A 16,766-nucleotide genomic window follows, 5' to 3' on the forward strand; every position below is an offset into this window, starting at 1 on the left:
GGTTCATGGGTTCCATGTCAATTCAGAAATGAGATGGTAGAGGGAAGGAAGTGGTTCCTAACTAGTTGAGTGTGTGCCTTCAATCTCCTGTACCACCTTCCTGGTGATACCAATGAGAAGAGGGCATCTCCTTGGTGAAGCAGATCCCTAATGACTGATGCCGCCATTTTGAGGCATCGCTCCATGACGATGTCCTGGATGCTACGAAGGCTACTGCCCATGATGGAGCTGACTGAATTGACAACTTTCCTCAGAGTATTTCGATCCTGTGCAGTAGCTTCATCACTTCCCCCACCCTACCATATGAAGCAACGTGCAGACAGTTAGAACAATTTTTACGGTACAACTGTAGAAATCCGCTAGTCTTTGGTCACATCCCAAATCCCATCAAACTCCTAATGAAATATAACGGCTGCCGTGCATTCTTTGTAACTGCATCGATATGCTGGGCCCTGGATAGATCCTCAGAGATGCTGACACACAGGGACATGAAGTTGCTCACTCTTTCCACTGCTGACCAAACAATGATGATTGTTGTGTGTGTGTGACCTCATTTTACCCATTCAGAAGTCCACAATTAGAACATTGGTCTTACCGATATTGAGTGCAAGTTTGTTGCTGCAACACCACTCATCCAGGTGATATATCTCGCTCCTGTTTGCCTTCTACTCACCATCTGAAAATCTGCCAACAATAGTGGTGTCATTAGCAAATTTGTCACTGGCATCTGAGCAGTGCCAAACCGCACAGCCATGGGTGCAGAGAGAGTAGGGCAGTGGGCAAATCACATATCCTTGAGGCGCACCAGTATCGATGGTGATGTGCAGGCGTTACATCCAAACCGCACAGATTGTGGTTTTCTGTTGAGGAAATTGAGGACCCGGTTGCAGAGGGAGGTAGAAAGGCCAGCGGTTCGAGCCTTTTGATCAGAACTGTAGGAATAATTGCATTACACGCTGAGCTCTGGTTGAGAAACAGCATTCTGATGTAAGTATTCATATTGTCAAGGTAATCCAAAGCCGTGTGAGGAGCGGATGAGATTGCATTGTGACCTATTGTGGATACAGGTAAATTACAGTGGGCCCAGGTCCTTGCTGAGAGAAGAGCTAATTCTAGCCATCGCAAACCTTTCAAAGCATTTCCTCACAGTAACTGTTATTGCTATGGACGATAGTCATTAATGCAACTCACACTGCTCTTCTTGGGCACTGGTGTAATTGTTAGCCTTTAGTCTGCCTAACCAAAATGCTCCCACGAACGGAGCCTTTGTTGCAGCGCAGATGGAATTAAACACTGTCAGATAAACGTTTATGAAACCTGAACGTTTTTCTTTGTTGTACTGCATTTTTATCCTGTCCTTTAATTAGTAATTAAAATCAAAAGAATTTTTTTTTCTCTTGTCTGTCTTCATCCTAAAATATTCATAGTTGCATTTTACAAAAGAGGACACATCTACGATGTTGTGCTTTTCTCAGTCCGTGTGAAAATTTCCGGCTCAGAGCAATGGTTGATCCATGTAGCTGCAAAAATAGTAATTAGTGGGAACATTGGAGACCGAACCACGTTACATTCTATGCATATTAATCACGATTGAATATGGTACATTATCGTGCTTCCTGTTATAGAGGAGATGTTAAAAGTCAATAGAGTGGACAGAACAGTTTCACCGGGAGCCTCTCTGGTATCCACGAAATAGTAATGAATAACGCAAGAAAAAATAATAATAATTTCGCCTTGTCCGTGGGAGCGTACTGTGAGGCAAAGACGCTCAAGTGCTTAACAATACAGAACTAATATTGAGCAGCGAATAACTAGATGGTCCATTTACTATAAATTCAAGAGATTTTCATTTTCGTTTCTCGAAGGATCACATTAATGCCCCGATAATCACTTTTACTACCTTTTCAGAACACTGGGTGTAGTACTTCCCCCATTATAGGTATGAGCAAAGATGAGATCTGGGCCAAATTGCGCAATTAAGTGTTCAGCATATCACGCATCATCCTGAATAATCCCAGTTCTGATACTGGGTCTTCCACAGTGTCTTTTTCCACAGATGCAATCTGCTGTACCGAGTTTCCAGCACTTTATAAGAGGCCGCAGGAATATGGCATTGGGGCGGAAAAAAAATCAACCATGATTGAATGATGGAGGAGACTCGATGGACTGAATCACTTCATTCTGCTCTGATATCTTATCATGACTGAATGATGAGTCCTTCGTATCCCGTATCAGGATTTGTGACGTGTGAGGGACAATTACAGATTTGTTATATGAGATCTTTTTATTTGTCTTCAGCGTTTAAATTTCAGTGAGATTCGCTTTTGAAAAAATTGAGCAGAAATATTTTTTTTCCTTTGTATTGTTAATGTGCTTCATTATCTCTCTGGTTAAAGTTAGACCTGCGGTGAGAGATTTATTGGAAGAAAAGCCCACAGCTGGAAAGAAGCCACGACTGAGAACGAGGGAACAGCGACAAGTGAACCAGCCCGAGGACTGAGAGTACCAACTGAAGAGAACCCTCTGACTCAGAGTTTTCATTGATTCAGTCAGGAGAAAGTCTGGTGAGTCTCATTCACTCGAACACTGGTCCTGTAAACATTACATATCTTTACAAAGGAAGGTACGAAATAGGTGGAATGCCTCGGTCAGACCCAGTTGCAATCACTCCAGGTCTGGTAATGTGCTTTCAGAAGCCCAGCTCTTTACAGTCACTCACATTCTCTGAGTGTTTGCTCATTTGAAGGTCCTGCATCATCTGAAGAAGCTTTTGGTTAGTTCTGATGTTTCCTTGTTACGTTATAATCATCTTAAAATGCGTTGACAATTTCCTCCCTTTATAAGAAGCCCCAAGTGTGTCGTGTTGTAGTGATTGTAGAAATGTGGAGTTACCATGAACTGCAGCAACATGCCCTTGATCCCATTGGCTATTGCAATCTGCAGTGATATACCTACCCTCGAATATATCGTCGCGTCGGCGTCTGCTGAGAACAGACCATTTATAAAGCAAAATATCCCAACACTGCATTTTATTCAGTCCTAACTAGCACATGGCAACCCATAATTTACATTGACATACCTTGGCCTCATCAAGTACTTTTCTGCTAATTACATTGTCAGAACCTGTGAACGTGACATTAAGCAGAGGTGGAAATTCAAAGTTATGTTCCAATGGACGTTGTGCATGGGGCTTCAGTAAAGCCTTTGACAAGGTGTCACGTGGCAGCTTGGTCTCGATGATTAGGTCCCTTGCTGTCCGGAGAGAGCAAATTGGATGTATTGAAAATTAGCTTCAAGGTAGCATGCAAAGAGTGGTGGTTGAAGATTTCTCCTCACAATGGAGGCGAGTAATTAGCGGTGTGCCATGAGGCTACAAGTTGGGACCTTTGATATTCGTTATTTTATAGCAATGATTTGGATGCGATTACACAAGGATTACTTGACAGGTAAGTTTGCAGAATGCACAACATTAGTAGTTGCTGTTCACAGAGAAGATTATCGTAGCATCTAGGGGATCTAAATGGACAGGGGCTGGTAAAGAGATTGCAAAGCCAATCTGATCAGCAGCGGATTCATGCAGATGTTGGGGATCATGTGGAGGAAACAGCCAGAGGAAGTGGATGAGGCAGGTGCAGTTGCATAATTCAAAAAGCAGTTGGGGTGTGTAGATGGAGTGAAGAGGCCAGAAGGGAGATGGCCCCATCACAGGAAATTGTGACCATCTCAGTGGGCACTGTGGTTGGCATTGTCTCGTGGGGCTGAACGCTCTGAATTTGCATTTTATTGCTCTGTGACTCTGTCAGCAGATGCGCCAGGTATCAGTGGACAGATATGGTGTGGCAGTGGTTACTAACAGGGAATGTTTGGTCCCCATGCCAAATGCTACAGGGGATGGAAATACTGTCATATTTGCAAAGTAGTCGTACTCTCTGACTCACCGTCTGCTTGTTGTGAAATTTAGAGCCTCACCAGCAGGTGGAGCTGTCCTGCAGAGCGACCAAAGTGTAAACAAGACCACGACAATCAACAATCGCCAGTCAGAATCAGAATGGACAAAGGTATGATCACAGGGATCTTTGAATTAAACTTTTGTCGCATTTGTACACAATAGTTCAGATGAAAAAACTGACACAGGTGTTAACAGGGCAGAGAAAAGTTTCATCCAGCAGTGTCATTTATCCCACTGGTAAAGCGGCCTTGAGTAATTGATCAACCCAACAATTCCAGCGCAGGGACCTGACACCAGTAATGGTCGAATCACTCCGCTCATCATACAAAGCTTCAGCTGAGTGAAAGGAGCAGGGACTCCTGAATCATGTGGTCGTGAGTGAAACACAGACAGGAATGTGACAGCGATCTTGTGGTTTATGTAAATGTTCAGGGTCAGGGACCATTTCACCTCCAGACAGGCCCTGAGGAGTAAGACATCCTCAACTTTCATTTATAAATTTCAGAAGCAGATGATAGGAGCATTTCCGGGATTTCCGAGATTCTATGATAACACAGCATTTCAGGTTTTGGAAGGAAAGCTACCAACTCCCCCCTGGTTTTTCTTGCCTGCTACGCAAAGGAGGACGGGTGTCACTGATGCACCATCAATAACTCACGCTGAGACTTAGGAAGCGAGATATCGGCTTTTATTGACTGGAAGAATAAACAGCACTACATCCTGGGGAAAATGAGGGAGAGCAGCAGCCCACAGTCGCCTTTATACAGGGGTCTGTGGGAGGAGCCACAGGAGCAGTCAGACAGGTATATCTAGTTCACCACAGTCACCGAAATCTGTTTTCTGTAGCGGAGCGGAGATCATTGCCGGTGCTGGGAATGGCTGAGGATCAGGAGGCAGCTCATTGTAGATACATTTGTGATCTGCTTCGGAGTTTTAACACCCCAGTGAATGTCTGGGCTGTGGAGAAATGGTGAACCTGAGTTTCTAAATATTTCCCTCTTGATATGATCTTCTACCTGAATTTAAATTCCCAGGATCTTGGCTGGGAAACCCGGCATAACCAATGACCAAATGTCTGTGTCACCTGTAGACATTGCGATTGTGCTCAAATCTGAGATTCCAGTTGGAATAAAAAAGATGTTATGGCCTGGAAACGGATCCTTTGGCCCATATAATTCATGCTGATCTAAATGTCCCATTTTCCTGCAGTTTTCCCAAATTTCTCTGGTAAACTTCTTCTCCCCCTTTTCCTGCCCACATGCTCTCAATTTTGTAATTTTATTTGTGTTTGCGGCCTCCTCTGGATGCATGTAATTTATACCCATCAGCAACCACGTGGAAAAATGCCCGTTTGGTCCCTTTGAAATCTCTTCCCTCGAGTCTCAGACTCCCCTACCCGGGGAAAAAGACTGTGACCATCTGCACCCCTGGTGTGTGTGTGTGTGTGTGTGTGTGTGTGTGTGTGTGTGTGTGTGTGTGTGTGTGTGTGTGTGTGTGTGTGTGTGTGTGTGTGTGTGTGTGTGTGTGTCTCTGTCTGTCTGTCTGTGTAAGGTTTCCCTTCAAGCTCCTGAGCAAGCTGTCCCAGCCCAACCAAATAACACAAAAAATAACTCCCTAGTCCAGTACCGTAGTGTTCATTCTTCACTTCACACTTTCCAGCTTCATCACCTCCATCCTATAGATTAGCAACTGCAACTACACACAAAGCTCTATAACCAAGACTTTGCCAATGACATGCATAGTTGTTACATGACGATCAGCAGGTGGGGGAGAAGATGGGAACCAGGGGAGAGGTCAGCATAGATCTCAAGGGAATGGTCAGCCTGCGACCCAGGGGACCGGACGACGTCCGTCTCAAGAGAATGGTCAGTCAGTGACCAAGGGGACTGGAGAAAGCAACTCCAGTCCCCTTATCCAGTCTCCAGCCCCTCGTGTGACAAAGCAACTGGAGAATGTCTGATCCAGCAGACTGGACCATGTGTAATCCCGTTGCTGTTCTTTGTGTGACACAGACTACTGGTCAGTTAGTGACCGAGAGAGATTTTAGCTTGTGGAAGATAATCACAGTGATATTTCCCAGGATCACCGGACACCGGTGCATTATGATCCCGTGGTCATCCGTGTGTTCAACTGCTGTGATTAGTATTACTGTGCCTATCGTGCTATTTTACTGGGAGTAAATGTGTCCAGTCACCGGCTTATCGGGATCGTCACCTGACAGGGTGTACGGGTCACATTAACCAGCACAGTTCCCCTCCAAATCTGGTCAGCCCGTGTCTCGGCTCCATTGCAGTTTTGCTCAGATCTAAATCATACTTGTATAACGTGCAATTCATTATTTATTTCATGTGGAAAATTGAAACTAGTACGGAACGTACTGAAGTGGATTTTACCAGGCCGATCATCGAGGGAAGATGATCGGTACACGGGAAGCAAGGTACCAACGCAGGATCAGATTGAGAGCGATGTCCCAATGGAATGCAGTCCGGCCGCAGAGAAGGAGGAGGAGAAAATTCAGCCCAGAGACGGTGACGTCACAGACACCGATCAGGACTCTGGAACCGGCACAAGTGAGGCGACTGCCTGTCAGCCCAGAGACAGTGACGTCAGAGACACTGATCTGGACCCTGGAACCGGCACAAGTGAGGCGACTGCCTGTCAGCTCGGAAGCTCATTAAACACAGAACTGTCAAGTCCCCAAGAAGGAGTGGGTGAGTGAAATATGAGGGTGATGTGCTCACAGAATGCGACAGGGTGGAGGGTAAAGGTGAGGCCTTGTTGGAGGGTTGGTCAGAGGAGAGGGAAAATGTGTGGGTGTGGTACATGTGGTGCACTGGGCAGTCGTTACCCCACTACAGGAAATGTACTACTTGCTCTGAGGATTTCCAGGATGTGAATTGGAGGAAATGCAGCTGTCCAGATGAGGAGAATGTTTCCGGGATGTGAATCAGGGAAAATGTATTCGCCAGGATGGAGAGAGTATCTCTGGGAAGCGAATATTACCGACAGTCCCAACATTTATGCCCATCCAAATTGAAATAGGTGAATGGGTCGGATGGGGGATGGACTGGTTTATATTAAATGTGGTCCTTCTATTACGTAATGCCTAGAACATTGTTGGGTCGGCTTTAAGGCAAGTGTTAGATTCAAGTCAAGTCAAGTCACTTTTTTATTGCCATTTCGACCATAACTGCTGATACAGTACATAGTAAAAATGAGTCGCTTTTCAGGACCATGGTGTTACATGACACATTACAAAAACTAGACTGAACTACGTAAAAAAAAAATAGGAAAAGAAAAAAAAAACACACAACAACTACACTAAACTACACACCTATCTAGGACTGCATAAAGTGCACAAAACAGTGCAGACATTACAATAAATAATATACGTGACAATAGGGCAGTAAGGTGTCAGGCCAGGCTCTGGGTACTGAGGAGTCTGATAGATTGGGGGAAGAAACTGTTACATAGTTTGGCCGTGAGAGCCCGAATGCTTCGGTGCATTTTCCCAGATGGCAGGAGGGGGAAGAGATTGTATGAGGGGTGCATGGATCCTTTATAATGCTGCTGGCTTTACGGATGCAGCGTGTGGTGTAAATGTCCGTAATGGCGGGAAGAGAGACCCCGATGGTCTTCTCAGCTGACCTCACTATACGCTGCAGGGTCTTGCGATCCGAGATGATGCAATTTCCGAACCAGGCAGTGGTGCAGCTGCTCAGGATGCTCTCAATACAACCACCTTAGAATGTGATGAGGATGGGGGGTGGGAGATGGACTTTTCTCAGCCTTCGCAGAAAGTGGAGACTCTGCTGGGCTTTCTTTGCTATGGAGCTGGTGTTGAGGGACCAGGTGAGATTCTCCGTCAGTTGAACACCAAGAAATTTGTTTTGTTCACATACAGAGACAGGCTGCTGGCTCTGCACCAGTCCGTTAGCTGCTGCACCTCCTCTCTGTAAGCTGACTCGTCGTTCTTGCTGTGTGTTGCAGCACAGTCGTGGGTCAGCAGAGTGAACAGCAGTGGTCTGTGCACACAGCCGTAGGGGGACTCCGTGCTCAGTGTGATGGTGTTGGAGATGGAGAGTTAATCCAGTTTTGTATCTGGAGGCAGGTTCAAGACACGGTTTTTTGTTGAGTTGGGTGAGAGCAGTGGAGACGAGGGATATCTGAGTTCAAGCCTACATTTTCCTTTTTATATTCACAGAGCCAGAGTTTACAATCTCCGACCTCCTGGCACAGGGGGAGGAATATCGACTGTACCAACTGACAAAGTTCTACAGGGACAGACTCCAACAAGCAATTGAAGAAAAGGTTGAGAGACTCGGTTGGATGTTGACAAAGAAGGGACATTTCAGTAGACAAGAAAATGAGGTGAGTGCAGTTCGTGTATTGTCACTGATCTGCTGGTATCAGGGGGAATAGTGATCAACATTAATCTCCTGCACGTTTTAGGAGATTGACTTGGGAATGGAGACTTTGATCTCTGACTTGTCTCTCGCAGATCTGGTTTCAGTTTTTAAGGTGGGGAGCACTGGGAACTGCAGGTTTAGCATCACCTTTTCTTGTATCACCTGCTGTATTTATCAGTGTGAAGTAAGAGCAGTGGCTGCATATCTGGACTTCCAAAAGGCATTCGGTCTGAAACTAATTTCAAATCTTGGTTGAACCGTCGGGTAGCTTCACCTCATCTCATTAATCCAGGATAAGTATTAAACTGTCAATTGGGCCAACCGGCTTCACTGCGGTACCTGAGGCAGGGAAACCAGCTAACCACAGCTTGTTTTGGTTCCGTGAGTTCCCAAACAATGTGTGGCTGACTTGTCATAGTCACAGCAAAGTATAGTACAGAAACAGGCCTTTTGGCCCATCTATTCCATGCCAGACTACAGAATCTACTTATTCCCATTGACCTGCACCGGGCCATGGCGCTCTATACGCTCATTACGCAAGCATCTATTCAGAATTCTCTTAACCACTTGCACTACTTGCCCTGCTAGCTAGTTTCACACTCTCACCACCCTCTACCGGTTTCACCTTTGTACCCTTTGAACTTTTCACCTTTCACCCTTTAGTGATAACCCCTTGTTGCAGTACCTCTTTACCTCAGTACAAAATGCCTGCTTGCATTTATCCTATCTATATCCCAATGTAATTGTGTACACTTCTATCAAATCTCCGCTCAGTCTTTCATGTTCCAATGAATAAAGTCCTAATCAGTTCACTCTTCTTATAACTTAGGTCTTCCAGTCCAGATAACATCCTTGTAATGTTTTTTTTTCTGTACTCTTTCAAACTTATTTCCATCTGTCCTGCGGGTAGGTGTGCAGAACTGCACATAATATCCAAATTAGGCCTCTCCAACGTCTTATACAACATCATATCGGACACGATATTTTCATTTACCAAGGTTAATCCGCTAAGAAACTTTCTTCCAGAGCCAATCAACATTTCCTGCCACTTTCAATGGCTTATGTACCTGTATTCCCAGATCATTTTGTTCTACCGGTCGCTGTGTAAGATCTACCCTGATTGGTCCATCCAAAGTGCAACATCTTGCACCTGTCTGCATTAAATTGCATTGGCCCCTTTTAAGCCCATTCTCCGGTTGGTCCAGATCTCACTGCAAGCTGTTGTACTCTTTCTCTTTGTCCACTGCGCCTTCCCAATGTTGGAGTCATCAGCAAATTTGCTGATGCTGTTAAGCGTAATTTCATCCAGATCATTGATATAGATGACAAACAACAACAGGCACAGCACCGATTCCCGTGACACTGCACGAGATACAGGCGCCAATCAGAAATGCAACAGTCTATAGTGACACTCCGGATTCTTTCAAAAAAGTTAGTGTCTAATCCAGTTTACTACTTTATCTTGAATGCTAAACAACTGAATCTTCTAGACCGACATCCTATACGGGACCTTGTCAAATACCGTGCTGAAGTCCATGTAGACAATATCCACAACCTTGCCTTCATCAACTTTCCTGGTAACTTCCTCGAAATACTCTGAGATTGATTGGAGTGAAAGATCACGCACAAAGCTGATATCTTATGACCACAAACATCAATAGTTTGATCTAAAAGGGCAGAAGAAAGCACAAAACATAAAATAAATCTGGTGACTAGCTGATATCTCATGATCTCAAAAAATCAACAGGTTGTCCTGAAAGGGAAGAAGATCAATAGGTTTTCCTGAAAGGGAAGGGGCAAACAAAAATAAAATCTGCTAACTTGCTGAATATCTGACTAAAGAGAGACAGGGACACACCATTTCAGGTCACTCTCCTTGGAGCTCACAAACAGTGATTGTCTTGTCCTAGATCTGACCTATTCAGCCATGAGTGGTATTAGAAAATCAAGTGTGTTACACCCGTGAGTAACTCTGTTCTCATTGGGATTCATTGGCGCTGTCTGTAATGAATCACACAGGCATTATCCAAAGGCAAGAGTTAATCTGTAAATATGATGCTGATCTATAAATTCATCATCTGGAGACGTCTGCTTTGCTGGGTAAATTTCTTTCACAACTGTAACTCCTCAGACCTGGCAGCAGTGAAACTGAGGGATTATTTTACAGTGCAGTGGACCATCAGGGAATTATGCTGATTTGTTCCATAATTGCTGTCCATTAATCGTGTTATGGAAAACCTTTCCAATTCCATACTGGTAACTGTTCTAGGAGATCAATCATTCAAATGCGGGACACAGAACATAGAACATAGAACAGTACAGCACAGTACAGGCCCTTCGGCCCACAATGTTGTGCTTACCCTTAAACGCTACCTCTCTTATTTCTCAGAGCAATGTCCTAAGCCCATCCATATTCAGTTACCTTAATTCCATCATAGGTGTATGTTGCTTGAAGACTATTCAATGTTTAATTCATAATTTCTCAGTTAATCAGGAAGCCCATGCCTGCATTCAGGAAGTCATTACCATTTTACGGAATGAGTGCCAGGCAATAACCATCTCCATTATAATATAGCCGCACTGACATTTCTTAATCTTCTTTTGTCTTTACATATCATAAGACCATAAGGCATCAGAGCACAATTGGGCATTAGGCCCATCGATTCTGCTCCGCCATTACATCATGGGTGATTTACTATCCCTCTCAACCTCATTCTCCTGCCTTCGCCCAGCGAACTTTGCTGACCAGACTAGTCAAGAAGGTACCAACCTCTGTTTCAAATATACCCAATGACCTGGTCTCCGCAGCTGTCAGTTCCAATGGATTCTTTAGATTCACTACTCCTCGGCTAAATAATATCCTCATTTCTGTTCCAAATGGACGTCCCTCTAATCTGAGGCTGTTCCGTCTGGTTCTAGACTCCACCACTTAGAAACATCATCTCCACGTCCTTTCAATGCCTTTCGATATTCCACAGGTTACAATTAGATTCCCCCTCATCCTTCCACACTCCAGCCAGTACAGGTGCATCCAGGATCCATTCCCATCAAAATCTGGTTTAATATCACTGGTTCTGTTCGTTTAGATTCCTCTCTGGATTTTTCACAACGCCATCACATATTTTCTCTGATCAGGGGATCAAAATATGCGAATGCGGTCTGACCAGTGCTTATTCTTATATTCTGATCCTCTCGAAATGAATGCTGGCATTGTATTTGCCTTTCCGAACACCGACTCAACCTGCACGGAATCCTGCACCAGGTCTCCAGAGACTCTTTACAACTCCGATTTCTGAATTTTCTCCCAGATTCAAAAATAGTCTACGTCTTCATTATTTCTGCTAAAGTATATGGCCATGTACCTCACTATACTACATTCCAATTGCCACTGATGTGTCCACTTTTTCATCGGTCTATGTGGGACACCTGGTCAAAGGTCCTCGGGAAGTCCAAGTAAACAACTTTCTCTGACTCTCTGTTGTTGACCCAGCATGCTGTTCTCTCAAAAATTTCCAACAGTTCTGTCAGGCAAGATTCCCTTCCATGGATGTTGGCCTTTTTCTTATCATGTGCGTCTGAATACCGCGAAACCTTATCCTCAATTATCGACTGCTGACATCTTCCCAAACGCTGATCAGACTAACTGGCCTATAGTTTAAAATGATCAGTCCTCCGGAACCATTCCAAAATCTAGTGATTCTTGAGCGATCATTACTAATGTCTTCACAATCTCTTCAGCCTCCTCCTTCAGAAGCAATCGGGTGAGTTGATCTGGACTCATCTATCTTCAGAACTTTCAGCTTACCAAGCGCCTTCTCCGCAATAATTGCAAATACACTCACTTCTGCCACCGGACATTCTCAAATATCTGGCACGTTCTAGTGTTTTTACAGTGAGGACTGACGCAAAATGCCGACCAATATCTTCCGGCATTTCCTTGTCCCCTGACAGTACCTCTCCACTGTCATTTTCAAGCAGCCAATATCCACTCTCCTCTCTTTCAATCTTCATATATCAGATGGACGTTTTGGTAAGCTATTTTACATCATTCTCTAGCCTGCCTTCCTATTTCATATTTTCTCTATTTACGGTTTTTGAATTGCCTTCTGTTGGTTTGTAGAAACATCCCAGTCCTCCAGCTTTCTACTATATTTTGTAATACTCTGTGCCATCTCCTTTGCTTTTGTGCTGCTTTGACTACCTCGTCAGCCACGGTTGATCATCCTCCCTTTAGAATAATTCTTCATCATTGTGATTGTTTGTCCTCCAAGAAACTTCAGCCATTCCTGCTCTGCCATTGTCCCTGTTAGTGTCATTTTCAAATTTATTATTGCCCAGTTCCTCTCTCATGTCGAGGTAATTCCTTTATTCTACTGTAGCACTGATACCTCTAACTTTACTTTCTCCCTTTCAACCTGCTGGCTGAGTTCTGCTATTTTATGATCACTGCCTTTTAAGGGTTTATTTAGCTGAAGCTCCCAAATCAAATCTGGTGCAATACACAACACAGAATCCAGATCCGCCTTTCCTATAGTGGGCTCAACCATAGGCTTCTCTCAAAAGCCATCTCATAGGCATTCTATAAATTCCCTCAATTGGGATTCAGCACCGACCTGATTTTCCAAAGCTACCTGGATATTGAAACTCCCCGTGACAATTTTAGCATTGACTTTTTTCCATGCCTCTCCTCTCCCCCGTTGTAATTTGTAGCCCACATCCTGGCTACTGTTAACACGCCTGTATATAATTTCCATCAGGGTCATTTTACCTACGCAGTTTCTTAACATCCACATCGTCTAATCCAACATCACCTCTTTCTCAGGACTTTTCATTTTTAATGACAGCAGCTTCGACCCAACACTTTCACCTACCTGCGTATCCTTTCGATTCAATATTTATCCTTGGATTTAAGCACCCAACTATAAACTTTTGTCAGCCACGATTCAGTGATGCCCGCCATCCATTTGTTTTTGCTCTCTCTCTCTCGCCTCTCTCCCGTTCTTGTTGTCACATCTTGTTGATGTAATGCTGCACATTGCCAGATCGAGGAAATTAATCATATTGCATCTACTGCAGGGTGTCAGTAAATCCTTATTCTTACACACTATTGATTTAGAATTTCCTTCAGTTACTGTTTCTCTGTTAATGACTGAACCCAGAGAGGATGAGGCAACAGCCCAGTGACTGCATCTGTTCTGAAGCTACTGGTGCTATGAACAGATACTTTCCTGCACATTCTCCATGTCTGTCTGTCTGCTCCACAATAAATTCATTGTTTCCTTTTGTAGAAAGTCACTGAGCTGACAGAGAAGGGAAACCGGGCAGAGAGTTCCAGACTCTTCCTCAGTTTGGTGAATGGCAAAGGCTCCCGGGCCCGGAGGGCGATGTGGGAATCCTTTCTGATGTGGAGGACTGAGTTACCGAAGTTGGACAGAATACTGAGGGAAATACAGGAACTCGGTATGTTAAAACCACGCACTGAACACAAAGGCACATTGAGATAAATATTCTAGTTATTTTAATTATTTTAGCTCTGTTTCCATGGATTTATTTTTATATTTAAACAGGTCCTGATCCACAGGAATACATGAACATCGGCCAAGGGTTATCTGAATTACCCACTCAGCTGATAGGTGAGTGATGAAATGCACAGTTCAAACCACATCTCAAGTGTTAGTCTGTGACTTAGCAAAACCTGGGAATCAAAATTCGGCATTAATCATTCGCTGATCTCTGGATTCAAGTAACAATTCAAAGAATCTTTCTTTGCAGCCTGAATATTCTACAATATATTTTTCTATTAATCCAACTGTTGGTTCTGCTGAAGCCTCCCGGAAGCCTACAGAGACTCCTGGATGGTATGTTGCCTCCCGGGTGTCAGGGTCAGGGATGTCTCTGTTCGCCTGCACAGCATTCTCAGGTGGGAGGGTGATCAGCCAGATGTCGTGGTACACATTGGTACCAATGACATAGGTAGAAAGAGTCAGGATGTCCTGAAGAGTGAGTACAGAGAGCTTGAAAAACAGGACATAGAGGGTAGTAATCTCCAGATTGCTGCCTGTGTCACGTGCCAGTGAGGGTAAGAATGCGATGCTCTGGCAGATGAACACGTGGCTGAGAAACTGGTGTAGGGGGCAGGGTTTCAGATTTCTAGATCATTGGGACCTCTTCAGGGGCAAGTGGGACCTGTAGAAGAGAGACGGGTTACACCTGAACTACAAGGGCACCAATATACTTGCAGCGAGGTTTGCTAGTTTTATTGGGGAGGGTTTAAACTAGATGGGAACCAGAGTGCCAGAGCAGATAGTGGAACGGGGGTAAAAATAAATGATGTTGGTAGTTCATGCAAAGTCACAAATAGCAAGGTTGTGTGTGGTGGTAATAATCTTCTGAGGTGTGTATATTTCAAAGCGTAGAGTATTGTGGGAAAGGCAGACGAGCTGAGGGCCTGGATTGACACGTGGAATTATGACATCATAGCCATTACTGAAACTTGGCTACAGGAGGGGCAGGACTGGCAGCTCAGTGTTCCAGGGTTCCAATGTTTCAGACGTGATAGAGACAGAGGGATGAAGGGTGGGTGGTGGTTTTGCTAGTCAGGGAAAATATTACAGCAGTGCTTCGGCAGGACAGATTAGATGGCTTGTCTACTGAGGCCATATGGGTGGAGCTGAGAAACAGGAAGGTATGACCACATTAATAGGGTTGTATTATGGACTACCCAATAGTCAGCGAGAATTGGAGGAGCAAATCTGCAAAGAGATAACAGACAACTACAGGAGACAGAAATCTGTGATTGTAGAGGATTTTAATTTTCCACACATTGATTGGGACTCCCATACTTTTAAACGTCTAGATGGGTTAGAGTTTGTAAAATGTGTTCAGGAAAGTTTTCTAAATCAATATATAGATGTACCAACTAGGGAGGATGCAATATTAGATCTCCTATTAGGAAATGAATTAGTGCAGGTGACGGAAGTGTGTGTAGGGGAACACTTTCGTTCTAGTGATCATAACGTCATTAGTTTCAACTTGATCATGGATAAAGATAGATCTGGTCGTCGGGTTGACGTTCTAAACCTGAAAAGGGACAAATTGGAAGAAATGAGAAGGGATCTAAAAATCGTAGATTGGGACAGGATGTGATTGGGAAGTGGGAGACCTTCAAAGGAGAAATTTTGAGAGTGCAGAGTTTGTATGTTCCTGTCAGGGTTAAAGGCAAAATGAATAAGAATAAGGAGCCTTGGCTATCGAGGGATATTGGAACTCTGATAAAGAAGAAGAGTGAGATGTATAACATGTATAGGCAACAGGGAGGAAATAAGATGCTTGAGGAGTATAAAGAGTAAGAAAATACTTAAGAAAGAAATCAGGAGGGCTAAAAGAAGACATGAGGTTGCTTTGGCAGTCAGGGTGAAGGATAATCCAAAGAGCTACATCAGGTATGTTAAGAGCAAAAGGATAGTAAGGGATAAAATTGGTCCTCTTGAAGATCAGAGTGGTCGGCTATGCATGGAACCGGAAGAAATGGGAGAGATATTAAATGGGTACTTTGCATCTTTATTTAATAAGGAAACTAGAATGGAGTCTAAGGAATCAAGGCAAACAAGTAGGGAGGTCATGGAACTTATACAGATTAAAGAGGAGGAGGTGCTTGCTGTCTTGAGGCAAATCAGAGTAGATAAATCCCCAGGACATGACAGGGTATTCCCTTGGACCTTGAAAGAGACTAATATTGAAATTGCAGTGGCCCTGGCATAAATATTACGTCGCTATCCACGGATCGGATGCCAGAGGATTGGAGGATAGCTCATGTAGTTCCGTTGTTTAAAAAAGGCTCAAAAAGTAATCCCGGAAATTATAGGCTGGTAAGTTTGACATCGGTAGTAGATAAATTATTGGAAGGAATACTCAGAGATAGGATCTCCAGGTATTTGGATAGACAGGGACTTATTAGAAACAGCCAGCATGGCTTTGTGCGTGGTAGATCATGTTTAACCAATCTATTAGAGTTTATCGAGGAAGTTACCAGGAAAGTGGATGAAGGGAAGGCAGTGGATGTTGTATACATGGACTTCAGTAAGGCTTTTGGCAAGGTCCCGCATGGGAGATTAGTTAGGAAGATTCAGTCGCTAGTTATACATGGAGAGGTAGTAAATTGGATTAGACATTGGCTCAATGGAAGAAGCCAGAGAGTGGTAGTGGAGGATTGCTACTCTGAGTGGAGGCCTGTGACTAGTGATGTGCCACAGGGATCAGTGCTGGGTCCATTGTTATTTGTCATCTATCTCAATGATCTGGATGAGAATGTGGCAAATTGGATCAGCAAATTTGCTGATGATACAAAGATTGGAGGTGTAGTGGACAGTGAGGAAGATTTTCAAAGCTTGCAGAGGGATTTGGACCAG

General features: G+C 44.0%; 1 protein-coding gene across 1 annotated transcript in view; it reads left to right on the forward strand.

Moving 5' to 3' along the window:
* LOC140722363 (NACHT, LRR and PYD domains-containing protein 3-like) overlaps window positions 1–16,766 on the forward strand; it is a 40,242-nt gene that overhangs the window by 14,411 nt on the left and 9,065 nt on the right. The window contains exons 2-6 of the mRNA XM_073037126.1: window positions 2,397–2,564; window positions 3,962–4,058; window positions 8,154–8,320; window positions 13,647–13,818; window positions 13,926–13,991. Coding sequence (XP_072893227.1) covers window positions 4,049–4,058; window positions 8,154–8,320; window positions 13,647–13,818; window positions 13,926–13,991 — 415 coding nt within the window. The 5' untranslated portion in view covers window positions 2,397–2,564; window positions 3,962–4,048. The remainder of the gene's footprint in view (window positions 1–2,396; window positions 2,565–3,961; window positions 4,059–8,153; window positions 8,321–13,646; window positions 13,819–13,925; window positions 13,992–16,766) is intronic.

The sequence above is a fragment of the Hemitrygon akajei genome, unplaced genomic scaffold (genome assembly GCF_048418815.1).
Source record: "Hemitrygon akajei unplaced genomic scaffold, sHemAka1.3 Scf000075, whole genome shotgun sequence".
NCBI lineage: Eukaryota > Metazoa > Chordata > Chondrichthyes > Myliobatiformes > Dasyatidae > Hemitrygon > Hemitrygon akajei.